Source organism: Geospiza fortis, unplaced genomic scaffold (genome assembly GCF_000277835.1).
Source record: "Geospiza fortis unplaced genomic scaffold, GeoFor_1.0 scaffold145, whole genome shotgun sequence".
NCBI classification, from domain to species: domain Eukaryota; kingdom Metazoa; phylum Chordata; class Aves; order Passeriformes; family Thraupidae; genus Geospiza; species Geospiza fortis.
In genome coordinates, this window is record NW_005054362.1 from 1,031,985 (window position 1) to 1,048,688 (window position 16,704).

Here is a 16,704-nt window from a genome sequence, read left to right on the forward strand (position 1 = left end):
GCCAAACCCCAACATGACAACACGAAATTTCATGATTGCTCTGACATCAAGACGCATCTGAAGTGAACGAAGATGAGACCCAACTGTGAGCAACCCGAAGAGTGGATTCACTCCTGGGAGGAGAACTGTTTCTATTATTCAGTGTAATGAAAACCTCTAGCACAGAAATACCTGAGCCATTTGGGACTTAGAGCTCAGGAGACTCCGAGGTTGTAGAACCAAAGTCCAGCACCCACCAAGTTCCAAACAGAAAACCAGGTCTGCACACAAAGATTGCCTCTGTGGCAGATGAATCTTTCAGCTTGAGTTTAGCTGTGAAGAAATATTTAAAGAACATATTCCTTCTGGGTAAAGAAGCCCAGCAGTGGAAGAGATTTTTATCTCAATGTGTGTAAAACACAATCTGTGCATATTTACTGCCTTATCAGTCACCCAAAATCACAGATATAGCCCTGTAAAAATAACAGAATTAGGCTTCAGGAGACACAGCACGGCCCCACACCTGGTTTAATTTAAGAGTCATTTGATAACTGACTCGCAGGCACTGTGAGGAGTCAGAAGGGGGATTCAGGCAGTTCATCACCTTGGGCAGGGCTGGGCTGGGCAGTCAGTGTCCTGAGAGCTGCCCTGGCACCTCCTGCTCAGCATTCTGCAGCCATCCATCCTCACGGCAGATGTCTGCTCTCTGCAAACCCCTCAGCAAACTGGCCCACAGCCAAATCCCCTGCTCCTCCTCTCCCTCCCTGGTTTTGGGGCTGCAGAGAGAAAGGAAAACAAAGCCAAACAAAGCCTGGCAATTGTCCCCGTGTTTGTCACTGCTGTCTCTTGTTTCAGCTGTTAGAAGTGTTGCAATGTGCACGAAAAGGCAAGAGCAACACCTGCATGGAGGGGAAGGCAAAAGCCTTGACCCATAAATCCTAATCCCAGCCTAGAGCTAGTCCCAGGGGCTGGGCAGCATGCCGAGAGCAGCAGGGACAGGGGAAGGTGTCCCTGCCCCAGGGGCTGGAGCTGGGTGAGCTCTCAAGTCCCTTCCAGCCCAGTCTGTGACTCTGTGACCCAGAGGGACCTGTTTGAAGAACAGGAACCAGACTGAGCACACACACCAGGAGCCTGGCACTGCTAACCCCCCCTGGCACGCCCATCTGTGTGTTTGCACACAAACACACACTGCAGCAAGCACAGGGTAACAGAACAGACCCCTGCAGCTGGGAGGCTGTGCCTGAGCGTGCCCAGCTCCTGCACCAAGGCTCTGGAGGGTTTCCATCAGTCCTGCTGGCTGCAAGCCCTTGGGGACAGTCCCCACGGGTGCTGTAAATGCACTTCACTTGATTAGGTCTCGCTGCATCGTTTGCTTTTCAGCCCCCCTGTGTCAGTGGAACACAAGCCCGGCCAGCTCTCAGGAGCTCCTCTATTGATCCCCACTCCCATCCTGAAGGTGGTGAAGCTCCCACTGACATCAATGAGAGCGCTCTGCCTGGCTGAGAGATGAGTGTGCCATATGTTTGTTTAAAAATAAACAAAGTGAACTGAATCAAAGAGAGAGGTGGGGGATTGGAAGCACCATTTGGGAAAAAAAAGAAAATGAAAAACTGCTTTATTGCAGCCCAGGGAAGGTCTGGGACCAGAAGGTTCAGTGATTCGGGGCTGATTTGACTTCACCCTATTCCTGCTTCCAATTTCAGCTCTGCTAATGGATATTTTTTGGAAAGCATAGCCAGAGAGGATTCCTGAGTTATGGCTACCCACATGTTTTCTGTAAGAGCCAACCAGTTTTAATAACCACTTTCAATAACTACAAACCTTGGGTGGTTTCAGGCACCCCACAGAAAGGTTTTACATCACCAGTGTCCCACTCCTGCTCACCTGTGCTCAGACACCAGAACCCCTGACAAAGATTTCTTTCCATCCCCTTGTCCTCCCTTCTCTTTCTAAAAAAGCAGTAACAACATTTTTTTTTTATTACCAAGCCCCTTTAAGGCTTCAAATACAGCCAACAGAGGAAAACAAAAAAAACCCCAAAAAAACTACAAAAGGCAGGGATTAGAAGTCCCACAGCTGAATCTAATAGAGACCATATTTATGTAAGTATGTGTATTTAAGTGTTTCAGGTTTAGGGTAAGACACCCTTTGCCAAAAATGTGGCAGCTATATTTGCTAGTCTCTATGGGAAATCTTATAAAGAATCAAAAGCAAACAAATTTTCCTTTCAAATAAACTTGACCCGTATGTCTCCGACATGTGTTTCCCTTTGAATCCCTGTCCCCCTTTGATGGTGCCACATACTTTCCCCTCTTTAAGAGCAAATAGTTTGTTGTTACAGCAATTCTTTCCCACAACTCTACCCTGAGAGCCCCCCTGGTTTCCAAACCTTGGGAGTCCTCCTTCCTTGGGCACAGCTTCTCCAGGGATGCCCCAGCCTGTGCAACGGTCCTGCAGGCAAACTGGCTCCTGCCCTGCCATCACTGCAGCTGGGGAAAAACAACCCATGGCCAGGTACCTCAGGGTAGAGGAAATCAGGATTCACAGGGAGCTGCTGTGATCTCCTGCCCTTCTATGTGCTCCATTCTTGCACTCATCGATGCCCTTTTTACCCCCAAGCAATTTGTGTGGAATTAGCCCTTGCCTTCCTCCTCTAGCTCAGAGAATTGTTTAGGACAGCTGAAAAAAACTTTGTTTCACTGCAGCCTACACAACTTCCACAACGTTCCTGTTAGTTTAGAAATGAACACCAGCCAACCTAACACGCTGGGCAACAGGCTGTCAAAGCACCACACTGGACTGGTCAGCAGGGCTGAATATAAAGGTAAGAGAATATAAATAACTCTAATAGCTAATCTCTGGATACTGTTCTTCTGGATAACACACATGGAAGGAAACAATCCTGGCCAGTCTGCTCTGCAGGGTGAAACAGACAGACAGCTCTCATGAGAATCTCACCTTGCAAAAATAAATGAGGGAGGACCTCTCAAATCAGTTCCACGTTCATCTAAAAGCCAGACCTATTTAATTTCTTGTACAGGCCAGAGGCTGCAAGAGAAACTTGTTTGATTGCTCATCTTCTCACTTTCCCCATCCATCCATCCATCCATCCATGGGAAATAGATGTCTCTCTCATTCAGCCACTGCACAGGGGCTCACAATCAGCTCTGAGCTTGGGGAATGCCATCCCAAGGAAAGGCTGGGGACGGGAACACCACGAGCAGCCCTGGAAAAAGGGAGCACTGCCTTTTGTTAGCTCTGCCCTCAGCTTGTAGCACCTTCCCCGAGGCTCAGCACTTGTCAAAGCATTTCCTACTTGATACAACATATGAAATAATATAATTTAATTCATATATTTCATCTCTATTATATTCATATTGTACACAGAAACAGCAGGCTCGCTGCCCAGTGAGATACTCTTGGTCTCTAACAAATTTTCACTCAATAAGCAAAAACCCCCAGAAAACACCAGGAAAAGCTCCCTGATAAATGTGCCTGTTCACAGGGCTTTCACTAGCTGAGTTCAGAATGACAAATGAAAGCTTCAGATCCATTTTTTGTTTTCAATAAAAATCTTGTTTAACAGTGTCATGAATATTCATGTTTTTGGCACAGCTCCAGATTCAGCATGAAGAGCCAACTCAAACAAGAAAACAACAGTCCACTTGGCTCTGCAAAAGGATGCACTGGATTTTGGACACTAAACCACACACTGAGGGAAAAGTATAGATCTCAAGTCCTAGTACAACCAACTTAGTCACTTACATAAATGTACCTGTATCAGAATAAAAAACTTAACTGAAATAAAAATCGGGAAAAAAATAAAAATTTTGACTATTAAGAACAACCAGCACCACTCATCTGGAATCATACAAGAAACTTTTCTCTAAGGGTGCTTTAAGCCTTACAAACACACTAGGAAGATGTTAAAAAGCACAAATGGCCAGATTTTAAGACTTTCCTATGAAAATCAATCCAGATCCCAATTTTCTCCAAAATACCCATCTGAAATGAATTCCCACTCATGGCTCTTTCTGCTCTGAATAACGAAGCTCTAATATAACACAGAGAATAGCTGGTTTTCTTTTTTTTTTTTTTATTTTTCAGCCACTAAGAACATGCTCAGATTAAGTTAAACTCATTTTGTGTTTCTTATTTTTCTATCTTTTGGTGTTTCTGGAGAAGACAAATAAAAGGTAAAACCAGTTATCCACTAAACAAACACTCTAAGTACGATTCAGACTGGCAATTGTGAATTTCAATAGAACTGACTGATTTTCTTACATTTGGAAACAGTCAATTACCACAATCCTTGTGTCCTTTTCCCCTTTTCTTTCATGTTGCTGAATCAGTGGAGCATTTGGTGAAAAGGCAAATTACAGATCAAATCTAACCAGTCCAGGAGGCCCATTAAGCAGCATTTAAATAATTATCAAAGTAACATTCCTTATCCTTTTAGATGCTTTTTGAGCAGAGGAGGACACGTGGATGTTTCACCTGCTTTTGCCATGAGGCTGTTAAATTTCCTCCCTGAACAGGCAGGACTTAGATAAGAACACAAACGAGAATGAGCAGCAGTGGGTACAGGGAGGCAGATATAATTACACACACAACAGGACAATCACTGCCTCCGAACAAGCACAGCTCCTCAGAACAAGGAGTTCTCAACCATTTCCCATTGCAAGAATTGCTCTTGCATCCAGCTGAGATCTGGCCATGACTCACCCTCATTTAGGGAGATGAGAACAGAGCAGTTATGGGATGAGAAAAGAGAGTGGCTCTTACCTAACACATCTCCTGCACAGTGCAGGACAGCCCAAAATGACACCCCCAAAAGGACACCTCCTGCCCTGCTCTACTGGCATGGAACAGGGGTGCCCCCAAAGCAGAATCAGCTCTGTTTAAACCACAGCAAACCGTGGGGCCAAAATAACCCTGCAGAGGCACAAAAGCATCACCCTGTCAACCAGGGGAGCACTCAGACCCCTTCCAGCAATTCTCACTGCACATGCCCATCTGCAGGGTGAGGCAGCTCAGAAAGCACAGTCCTGATGTAGGGAGTGCTGTGCACAGGGCACAGAGCTGTGCAGGAGAGCCTCGTGCAGAACTGGGGCTCAGCCCTGCAAACACTGCTCTCCGTGAACAGCATCTTGAGTGTCAGCACCCCAGCAAAATGCTCTGCCAGAATAAACTCTGCTGGGTTTTAGTGCCAGGTGGTACAGAGTCAACTCCTCCGGGGAAACCCCTGGAAGAGTTAATAGAGATGAACCTGAGAGGGTGTAAAGATGTGTAATGAGGTTCCATCTAAAATCATGCAGAATGTAACACAGAACATGCAGCCTCTTCTTGTAGATAATGACAAGATTTTAATTATTTCTTTTAAATTTGTTTTTTACTCCAAGATGAAAAGATAATTGCCACACTTATCAGATAATTGTGATAGGGAGCAGGGAAAACCCTAGAAAACACTTGCAGGAAGACTTTTTCCAGGAGAATTTTTCCCTTCAAGAAGAGCCAGACCTCAGAGCTGTCCCTGGCAGGGGTGTGGGGACTCAAAGCAAGCTGTCCATGCTGGGAGGAACTGGGAACACTTTATTCTGCATCACTCCCAGAGCATGTGAGGAACAGCAATCTGGAGCAAACTGGGTAGCAGAACCTCATGGAGGGGACTTAGGCTACTGCAGTTTTGTAGAGCTTTTCATGAGACATTTGGGGGTTTTAAGGCAACAAAACAGAAGTACTAACACAGGGAAAGAACCTCTACTCGCTTCATTAGTGCTCACAGAAAGGTTGGGAGGGATTTTGAACGACTGCCAGAAGTTCATGGGATCAATTCCACTTCAAAATGGAGCTGTTTCAGAGCCAAACCAAAGTTCACATGCCTCATCTGCTGTTAGAGCCCATTCCCCCACAGCACGTCCCAACACCCAGCCAGGGACTGTTTCCACCCTGAAGTGTCTGAAATCTAATTAAACACGGGCAGGAATAAAAGCAGAGCTGAAGTAGCTGACATAAAATCCTGCGTGTGCTGAAAGGTGACACCAGTTACACACCAGGGCAGGAGCCCTGCAGGTTGCTGCTCTCCATCCAGCACAATCATGATGTATTTGCACAGCCCTGGCATCCATTAGGTGTGCACAGTGAATAAAAAGGACATGTTGTGGTGGGGTTTATGTCAATGTTTTCTTTGAGTAAGAAATAAAGCAGCAGTTACCATAGCAATGGACAGAGAGCCCATCAGCCCTCGCTATGAAAATTAAAGAATGCAGGCTGGAGATGACAGCACAGCCCCACTTCAGTAACACAAAGAGGGATGAGGCATATTAATTTCTGCACAACGATTCAAGATTTCTTTAAAGATCTTTCAGAAGATATTAACATTAACCAGCTGTCACTATCTACAACCAGCTGATAAAACCTTCATTCAGCTCTCTCAATATTTCTGCCCAGTACAAATTACAGTAGCATTGTCTCAGAGAGATAAGAGAAAAATTCTTCAGCAGTACCCTTGAGTCTGGAGAAGGGAGGTTGCACATCATCCTCACGTGCTGTGCCCAGGCTGGATTGGCACCTGCAGCATCCTGGCTGAACAGGGCTCTGAACAGGGGGGTTTGGCATAATGACAGCTACCAGGAGAGGCACTGGGGAGCTCCTGGGGGTTCCTGTGCTTTAGGGCACTGACAGGCACCAGGAAGGGCTCTGGAGAGGTTCCTGTGCTTTAGGGCACTGACAGGCACCAGGAAGGGCTCTGGAGAGGTTCCTGTGCTTTAGGGCACTGACAGGCACCAGGAAGGGCTCTGGAGAGGTTCCTGGGGGGACAGGGTCACCCAGGTCAGCCCTGAGGGACCCGAGCCCCAAGGTGCTGGGTCTTCCCTCCAGAGGCTCCTTCCACCTGGAATCACCCCTCTTGTGGATCCTGCGGACAGCAGGACCCTCCCACAAACCAAAGTCCTGCTTCAAGGACCCAAAGCCACCTCCCTGAACACCACTGGGATGTCACCTGCAGGGCTGTGACACTTCTGTCCCCACGGCTGGCTTGTGACACGCTGCCTGCTCTTTCCTGTGCTTGTCCTGTGCTGCTGCTCAGGCCAGCTCTATTCTATTCACAAATGAACCACAGCTTTTAAACCAGCCTTTTATCATCTTCTGTCTCAAAAACCAGTATTACAAGGGTACATTGTCCACAGTCATCATCACACAACCAACAGTGACCAAGTACATACCAAAAAAATGGTTTTGTCATTCCTTTTTACTGGGAAACTGTAATCAGGCTGCTATAGAAGGGAAAATCAGAGGCTGCTGCTAATGTGGCCTGTCATGGATGTCTGGAATCCAGAGGAATAAAAAGTAGCCTAAAGCCTGTGAATATCCTCATTACTTTCCACAGGACTAAATTTGGGCCCATTCCTAAGTGACAGGCTCCTGCTGAGGGCTGGTGCTTCCTTTCCACAGGAAGAATTCTCAATGCAATCAGAGCTTTTTCTAAGCTAGACATAACCTCAAGCGGAAAAATATTTTTGTTGCTACTGGTGGTATCTGTAGAACCTGCAGAGAGCAGGCACAGGAGTGACTCAGTGACTCCAGCAATTACCATCACAGCAGCTCACTTCTTAAAAGCTACAGTCAAGCTCACAGCCCTGAGCAAGCAGCCATGCAACCCCATAGGGAAATTCAGTTTCCTCAAAATAGGATCCACACATGTCCAGTATGCCCAATAAGGAGCCCCCGAGGCTGGGCAGTAACATTTTTGTCTCAGTGATCACCTGTAGGGCTGAACCTCTTCCCCAGCACTCCTGGGGTGAAGGGAAGATGAAGCATGACTTTATGGTCTGGTCTGTCAGACACTCTTATCGGCAAAACCAAGCTGTGATTCATGACCCACAACTATTTATGTGTTCTGGTTAACAACTAATCAGGGAGGTTGAGGAAGCAAGCTCTGCATTTTGGAAAGTGCCACATATTCCCCTTCATGAGCCTGTCTTGTACAAAGAGCTCGCTCTGGTGGCACTTTGGAAGTGAAGGGTTACATCTGAGAGCCAGAGCTTGGATGAAAAAGAGATTCTTTTAAGCAGCCTGACAGCTGAAAATGCAGAGGGCTATGTCTGAAGTGCTTCCCCCATTTTTCTTCCCTCCCAAGACCCAGGCTGTTTCTCAGGCCCTCCTCTCTCCAGCCTTGCTGATCTCAGCAGCAATATGAAAACCTAACACGGTGTCACAGGAGATGATTAGGCTGTTAGTGTAAATTAACCCCCTGGCAGCTTTGCTAATACACACACTTTGTAACACACCAGGAACCAGGCAAACAAACAAAAAAAAATGCTGAATTTCCTTTTAACCCAGTCTCATCTCAACTATGAATTAATCAGCTCTTCTGGGTGCTCCAAGTCTGTAGAAATGCAATTTGCTTTTCAGGAGAATACTAAACACAACAACACATGCTTCCCTCAAGAGACAGCACACCTGGGCAGGGTGGGATTTCCAGGAAACACACCCAAGGGGGCCCCAAAGGAAATGGTGGCAAAACTTGGAGTCAAACATTCCAGAATTGATAGGAAAACTCAGCATTCTGTAGAAATTAACTCAAGTGCAGAGCAGCTCTTCCCAAGATCCTGGTGCCTTTTGTGGGAGTTTTAACTGTGAAGTGCCACAAGAACATATCAACAATGTGATTTCTTTGTGCCTGTGCTGTCATGAGTGAGGAGCAGCATTCTGCCAGAACAGAAGCTTCAATCAATCTGACACTTTCTGTCTTAAATAATAAGTCCCACAAGCACCAATAAAACAACAAACCCATCAGATTTTACAGTTCTGCTGGCACTCTTGGATTACTCCCCATTCATCCTTGCATCCCAAATCCTCCTCCCTGCAAGCTCTGAGCTGGGGCTGCTGGTGTCCCCCCAGTATGACTCCAGTAATCACTCCTGCTGCTGCAGCCTCAACAGATGCACGAAGGCTTCAAAGCCTCGGTTTTTCTCAGGGATGCTCATTTCCATTCAGACCCAGAGGCTCACACAGTTCCCTGCTTCCAGCGGCCCTGGAACCCAACAGCTTGCCAGGTAATCACACTGAGGATTCCCGGGGGATCCCCTGATGCAGCAGATCACAGCCTTGTTCCAGACAGCCACAAAACATCCTCCTGAGTCGATGGAACTCCCAGCAGAGCGGGATTTCCCTCCTCTCTGCTGGCTCGGGAGGATTGGGGTTTACGCCTTGTGATCTCCTAACGAGCCACCATTGTCACTAATTAGGCAGGGAACCAAGGATTTAATTAACGCTTGTAACTCGAGTCACACAAGTGGCTAACAGTCTAAACAGGAATTAGCAGCGGTGCCTTGTCCCACTGCAGGCAGCCCTGCAGTGTTCCCAGAGCCGGGCAGAGGGCTGCAGGCTCTGCACAGCACAGCAGCACCGGGGCAGCCAGCGGTGGCACAGCTGGACGGGTGGCAAGGGCAGCATGGCACACCAGGGGATTTCTCAGCACACCTCAGTGTGAATTCCTGCGCCCCAACGCCTTCTGCCAGCAGGGAAGGCAGCCCTGGCTGCAGCACCAGGAGCCCCAGGAGAACTCTCTGATTTCCTGCTCTCCCACTCACAGCCAATCCCTACAGCAGCCCCCATCCATTTCCTCCACTTCTCCAATCAACACATTAGGAAAAGTTTTCCAACACACTAGCCTGAAGTGCAAAAGCCCAAATCCATTTTACACTGTGTGTGTGCATATATATATACACACACATAATATATGTGTGTGTGTATATATATATATACACACACACACAATATAGGTATATGTATATATATACATATATACATATATATACACTATGTTCATATTTGTATTTATTTATATATTTATGTATAGTTATGTGTATTTATGTACAGTTCTATATCTTTATGTATATCTATGTACAGTTCTATATACATAACTACATATGTACACTATTATATATACTAACTGTATATATACTATAACTATACTATTTATTTATAAATATACACATATATTTATATATAAATGTCTATATATAGTTCAGGTTTGTTTACAGTTCCATGGAGATAGGCTGAGACCCAGCTCAGAGAATATATTTATAAATATACATATATTCACTATATATATTTATATATAGTGTATATATATATAACGTTTATATATGTATGTATTTATATATAGTAATATATAGTGTATATGTATTTCTACATAGTAGTGTATATACATATATATATATAGTGTATATATATACATTTATATATAAGTATTGATATGTAGTTCAGGTTTGTTTACAGTTCCATGGAGCCAGCTCCGAGAAGCCACAGCCCCACACTTTGGGGACACCTGCTTCCACATTCTGCAAGCGCTGCCCCGCCAGTTTCGTTAATTCCTGCACACTCTGTGTGACAGGATGCACCGTACAGGAGCTGACCGAGGTGTTCAGGTGATGTTCTCAGAAGGCAGGCTCTAACCTGGGCTCTCCAGGGATCTCAGCAGCACTGAGCTTCCCTGTCCAGCTCCTGATCTCAGCAGGGTCTGGGGTCTCCTCCTGGCTCCTGGCTGCAAAGCTGTGCTTCACCAACCTGGTCAATCAGCAAATGATTTCCAAAGAACACAGAATCGGCCTTCCAACAATAAATCCATAGGTTATTCTCAGAGGTAATGAGTACATTTCGTTGGAGAATTGTTCAAAGGGTTTCTCAGGCACCACAGTTTTTCAGAGGCATTTAAAGAGTCAGGGGGAGAGTGCCTGTTTCCTCTTTTCTAGGTAGCTTCAATTTCAAGTTAATAATTAGTTCTTTTAAAAACTTTATTAAACCAGACTGCTGCTGCCCCAGTGAGCCCTTTCCTGCTTCCCTTGCTCTGGTGAGAAGCACCTTTCTCAGATGTTTAAAGGACATCCTCCTCCCCAGCTTAGCAGTTCTGAGAACGAGTCATTAGTTTGGAGGACCCAGCTGCCTCTGGTGTGACACCAATGTCCCTGAAAAGTGCCTGCTAAGGGCTAATGAAATTAAACTGGAGCGCATGCCACTCTCTCAAAATAGCATTAACACGTTCCCTTCTTTGAAGAAGTATTTTTTACATCACAAATGCTTTTTAAAGCTACACTGGGAAATATTCCCCCTTTAGTGTGTCTCTTCTCTAGTAAATGGTAATTAGGAGTGCTCCAGCAGACTGCCCCCATTGCTTACTGGAGCAGAACATCCAAGCTGATGGCACCACTGCTATGAATCTACTTGGGAGAAATCTCAACAAAGCAAGGTGCTGCTGTACCTCAGCCCTTGGTAAAACCATAATCCCCCAGTGTACTTCTCTTTCAATAACCTGCTCCACTGTGGATGTGTAGCTGAATTGTTACTAATCATTCTACAGAAGGCAAAATAAAACAAACAAACAAACAAAACTGTTAAGATCTAAAGTTCCACAAAGCTGAACACCAGACAGTGATGTATATAACCCCCTGTCAACAAAATATATAAAACCTCTTCAAGTCATAATTCAGATCTCTGGGCATTTTTGCAAAGCAACTCTGGACTAGCACCTGGCTTTAGGGGCCCTATCAATGCCGAAACAACTCAATTTTCCAATTAAAATATACCCTGAAATAATGAGATTCAAAGTCCTCTCCCTTCACATGTCACCTGAAATGCTTTTGTGCAGTGAAATGACTCTTAAATATTTAAGCAATGCAAAGCTGCACAGGACACGTAAAATGCTTTGTTGCAATTCTTGCCATTTGGAGATGGACATGTACACCCAGAAGAGCATCCCACCAAACTCTTCTGTCTCTCTTCATTTCACTCCAAGCTCTGCTGGTTTTAAATATGAATCAGTGTAAAAAAAAGCACTCTTCACCTCAGAGCTGAAAAACCGCATTCCATTTGCTGTGGAAAACAGATCCTTGGGATAATGCATCCCAAAATCTGGGTTAACACAAAACTTAGAGTGATTCCAGCTCTGGTTTAGGTTTGCATGTTTTGATGCCTTTGACTTCAGGATGTCACTTGTGTTTGCCATGATGCCACCACACAGCAGTGTCAAGAACTAATGAACCAACAATTAAGTACAGAATTCAGGGCAGTAAATGTTATTTCATCATAGGGTAAGATGAAAATGTCACTATCTAAAAGCAAACAGTAACTGCTTGAAAATGTTACTATTTTTGGTTATTTTAGGTGCAGCTGAGGGTAGTGCCAAGCTCCTGGGAGAGGTTTATTCCCTAGGGGGCCTCAAACAGGTCTTTCATGCAGAACAGGCAGAGTTAGTGTTGAAGATGCCCCTTTTTCATGACCAGTTCCTCCAAACTGGCTTTTTATATTGAGATTCCCAAGCACTTACGCAGATGTCATGAACATAACAACCTTTTCTACCTCTGCTGCTGTTCTTCACATGCATCCTCCTCCAGGTCCTTCAGCTGCTGCCAGCACCACCCAACACAGCCCTGCTGTCAATACTCATTAGACAGTAAAAGCTGTCCTAGCTCATAGGTTTAATAGCTTTCCTCACTGCATTTATCCTTATCCAATTTGTAGATTTATTATTACTCCTAATTATCCATTGTGTTGAGTTGATTTGTTTGCTGGACACTGATTACACCCTACATCCCTCCAGGTGCAGCGAGGTGCACTGCAAAATCTCTACTAAGAAGCCTGAAGGGAAGGAAAAGGCACCCCTGTGTTACACCTCTCTTCTCTAATCAGGATGTAACAACTTCATCCCCTTTCTCTTCACTTCTCCCGCTCAATAGCTCCTGCAAATCAGGTTATCTGCTGGTTCAGCACCTTGCAGAGGGACTCAGAGCTGATCTGGTGCCCAGGGACAGACAGCACTCAGCACTCCCACCCTTCTGCTCGGCCCTGTGTTGTGCAGGGCTCTGCCCAGCCAAACGTGGCACAACCTGCCATGAGAAACAGCTGGCAGGACCCTGTCCTGGTGAGCACCTGGAGAAGTATTTCCAGCTCCAGAGCAAACACCAGTGCACACAGGAGAACCTTTTCAGAGCTGCCTGGTGCCTTCAGCTCACCTCCTCCTCCTCACCTTCAAGCACTCCAGCAACCACATCCAGTTATGTGTAACTTCTGGAAGCCAGCCCCACAAGAACACCTTCCTTTCAGTTTGGTTATGATTCCTTCCCTCTTTTGCAGCCTCCCAGGGTGGGAGGGCTCAGGAAAGCAGTCAAGAACAGAACACTCACAGACAACACACCCAAAATGATGCCTCACATTAGAGAAGAGTGTAACAGCACTTGGAGAGGTGACAATCAGTCCTGGTAGCTCTGCCAAAGCCAGTGGTAACAATTTGTGGCAGCTCTGGGAAGGACACAAGACCTCAATGATCTTCATTTTAAAAATTGCTGGGGTTTTTTATTTCCTTTCCTCTACTGATGCTTCTTTCCTTCCGTTCATACTTTACCAACTGCTAGAGGTAACGGTAATTTTCCTACTGTACCATCAGCAGCAATTCATCTCTCTTTTGGGAGCCCAGAATTCCAGTGGTAGGAAAGCAGGGCAATATTTTCCTCTCCCTCCTCTATTCCTTCAGCTCTTCCATCAAGATTTTCCCATTCATAATGTTGTTGATAACATAAGGCAAACCTGAAACCCTTTCCATGAGAGAACATCAAAGTCCTGCAGTAAAAGGGCTGAACACTCCCAAGGGTGATGCTGACCAACTGTTTGCATTTTCTGGTTCTGCAGATGGAAAATGCCTGTAAAGACCTACCAGAGGTGACACAGCAGGACAGGAACAGGACCTACAACCTCTCAGGATGGTTTGGACTGTTCCCACCACAGTCCTGTGCTCACTGGGTGCAGGAAAGGAGGAGCTGTCTTTATCCACATGGTGCTCCTATGGCATTAATGCACTGCCCTGCACAACCCACCTCACCCCCTGCCACGCCAGCCATCCTCCTGACTTTACTGGTGCTCCTGGGCTGATAAATGCACAGATACAGCACCAGGATGCTGAATTAAGACAATTTAAGAACACAGATAAATTCACATATACAGTACTAGGATGCTGAATGAAGACACAATTTTGGGACATGGATAAATTCACATATACAGTACCAGGATGCTGAATGAAGACAATTTAAGGACACTGATAAATTAACAGATACAGTACCAGGATTCTGAATGAAGACACAATTTAAGACCACGCTTTCACTTGCCATGATTTGTGGCTATGAGGTCATTGAGACCAGTCTGCTTCCCTTTTGCCAGAGAAGATTTGTAGCTATTATTTCCCACCCCCCAAGCAATGATCACATGCTGTTTGCTTCAGCTCTGCATGTTGCAATACCTCAATGAATAATATACAAGGAGCAGAAAATAAACAAGCCCACTGTGCCCGGGGATAATGTGTGGTGTGTTTTTCTTTAGGATGATTAAATGTGAGTGCATGTCATAGGATGTAGGGCTTGCTGAGCTGGGAGCCCAGGAGGATGAGAGCACACAGCTCTCTCCAGGCAGGCAAATGGCCACGGAGAAGGTTAAGGGGGCCCCCAGGCAGCCCCAGCATATGCCCTGCTATTCCCTGGCTGCTCTGCTCTCTGGGCTCTCTCTCCAGACACAGACACTCCACGGGTTCCTGGCTCACGCCCCACCCCTTCCACACCTCAAAGTTGCACTGAAGACATCAGATTCCCACCACAGAATGGGAAGCTCCATTCCTTGCCAGCCTTTCACCAGCCCTCTGCTGATGCCTTCAGTTTGAGCTTTCATGTTTTTTACATTCTGTACAGCCTTAATGTGTAACTCTGAACTCCGTATAAAGTGTTAGCAAGTTCTTCTCACAGTTCAGTCAGACAGAACAATCCTTTTCCAGCCCCAGAACCAACCCGTGTCAGCCTGTGCATTCCATATAAATGTTCCCAAAACCAAAGCCAATCCTCTCTGTCCATAACAGCAAGTCACACAGGCAACTACCAACATCCCACATTCCCATGCCTGTCTCCTGCACCTCTCAGCCAGACTCATTTCTGAGCAAAGAAACACAGCCCCAGATTTCAACAAGCTTGTTTCTCTTCAACTCGCTTTTCAGGAAAATAAAGAGAGTGACAAGGACCTTCAGAGAGTGATTCCCACTCCCATTCACCCAACAAACACCCAGCTCACTGCCTCTGGATTTCTTCTTTCACCACAGCTATGTTTGTTATCTGCAAAAGTATTCTGTTTCTACTACTTTGTGTAAAGGGATTTTCAGTAGAAGGGAAGTAACAACATCAGAAAATACTTCTAGCACAGAGGTTTCACTCAGTAAACAGGTGTCTGGGAGATTATCTCGCCAATTTAACCAAAGCTGCAAACACCACAACGGTTCTGGGATGACTAAAATCCCCCTTTTTTCAAATAAAAGCCTTTTATCTGCCAAGCGACACTTCCTGTTCTAAAGGCTATTCTCCTCGGTGGTTGTCAACTATGTATTAATCTAATTCATATAAGCCTTAGAAATAAATTCTTTCATGTGCAGAATCTTTTGGGAAACTGATTCCCTGAGGCTTTAGAGAGCAATTGTTGCTTATCACCGTGGAAATTTCCACTGAATTTAAAGCCTGGTAACGAGTTAAAAAAAGATACATCAAATTTTTCAGTGATTAACAAGTTTCCCAGTCTTTGTCATCCTCAAAGGATTTTTATCTGATCTGTAGGGAAACGGCTAAAAATGAAAATAAAAGGGAAGTGATCTGACCCAGTAAGGCAGCTCCTGTGTTCCCACTCCTGTCCAAAATAATGGCACTCACTTCTAACAGTCCCTTACAGGCAGCAGCAATATCAAACACCTTGGGCTTTATTTAAAGGACAAATGTGCTGCCAAAGACAAACACTGCTTAACTGCAAGTGGATAGTTAAACCCTCCCTACAGAGCTCTCCTAACAAAACCACTCTGTGTGTGGGAGAGGCAAGCTCTGCCAGAGCACTTACAGAAAAGCAGGTAATTGAAGTTTTTCTACATTCAAACTCCATGCCTGCGCAATAAAAACCTGATTTTAAAAGCACCATAAAGCAGAGGAGTTTTCTGATGCCTGGCTGTCTGTCACAGCACAGAAACAGCCCTGCTAAAGCAGCAGTTTTGTACCTTGCTGCACACCGTGGGTCTGTGATAAATGGCACTGCAGACACGCTGAAAACCTCCCCGTGACGGGGGCTTTCAATCCTCCTCACAGCACGCAAAGAGGAAAATAAGGTATTTCAGTGACTAGGAGCAACCTTCAGTGGGGATCAGCTTCAAATCAGCTGAGACCCATCCCACATCCCCAACATCTTTGTGCGCCAGAACCACGCCCGGCCAACCGCCTTACCTGAGGATGAACTGATCCACCGTGGAATTGTTGGCAATTGTCACGTAAACATTCACAACCTCCCCCTGTTTGACGGGCTTGGAGGGCAGCCACACCACCACGTTGCTGTCCAGCCGCAGCTCCGTGAGCTGGGAGGCCTCCTGGCCGCGGTAGAGGCTGACGGAGCCAATCCTCTGCAGGTGGGACATGCTCTCATCCACACCATCCTTCCCGGGCCGGATGGCGTTGCCCTTGCGGAGATCCTCGGCCGTGCACTCGCCCTTCTCGTCCCCGGGCTGCACCGTGTAGTAAAGCTCCACAGGGCTCCCCTCCAGCTGCTCCGCCGGCTTTTTCCGGCCCGTGAGCACGGTGGGGGGGTTGAACCAGCTGGGCAGCAGCTCCAGCTGCGCCACGCAGAGCCCCAGGTCCCCCCGCAGGCGGCAGCTGCCGCGCACCC

General features: G+C 46.1%; 1 protein-coding gene across 1 annotated transcript in view; it reads right to left on the reverse strand.

Annotated features, from left to right (window-relative positions):
* Positions 1–16,704, reverse strand: part of TMEM132C (transmembrane protein 132C) — a 184,880-nt gene that overhangs the window by 99,614 nt on the left and 68,562 nt on the right. The window contains 1 exon segment of the mRNA XM_031059432.1: positions 16,269–16,704. This exon segment is cut by the window's right edge and continues 11 nt beyond it. Within this exon segment, the coding sequence (XP_030915292.1) occupies positions 16,269–16,704 (436 nt within the window).